Below are 218 nucleotides of genomic sequence, written 5' to 3'. Positions count from 1 at the left end.
TACCCCTTCCTTGGGAGGGAACCCCACAAAGAAGCAGCAGGCAGCCACCAGCTGCTGCAGCAGCAACTGCTGCAGCAGCAACTGGTGCAGCAGCAACTGCTGCAGCAGCAACTGCAGCAGCAGGTGTTCCAGCAGCAGAAGTTGTTGCTGCTTCTGTAAATGCAGTTTCAGCAGCTTCTGCAGCAGCAGAGCCAGCTCCTGCTGCAGCTGGCTCTGCT

At 58.3% G+C, this 218-nt stretch overlaps 1 protein-coding gene across 1 annotated transcript in view; it reads left to right on the top strand.

Moving 5' to 3' along the window:
• EMH_0017220 (uncharacterized protein) overlaps positions 1-218 on the top strand; it is a gene marked incomplete at both ends in the record, with an annotated part of 10,949 nt that overhangs the window by 6,076 nt on the left and 4,655 nt on the right. Inside the window, one exon of the mRNA XM_013500844.1 lies at positions 3-123. Coding sequence (XP_013356298.1) covers positions 3-123 — 121 coding nt within the window. The remainder of the gene's footprint in view (positions 1-2; positions 124-218) is intronic.

This window comes from Eimeria mitis, genomic scaffold (genome assembly GCF_000499745.2).
Source record: "Eimeria mitis Houghton genomic scaffold, Emh_scaff594, whole genome shotgun sequence".
NCBI classification, from domain to species: Eukaryota; Apicomplexa; class Conoidasida; order Eucoccidiorida; family Eimeriidae; genus Eimeria; species Eimeria mitis.
This window is presented reverse-complemented; position numbering and strand designations above follow the sequence as displayed.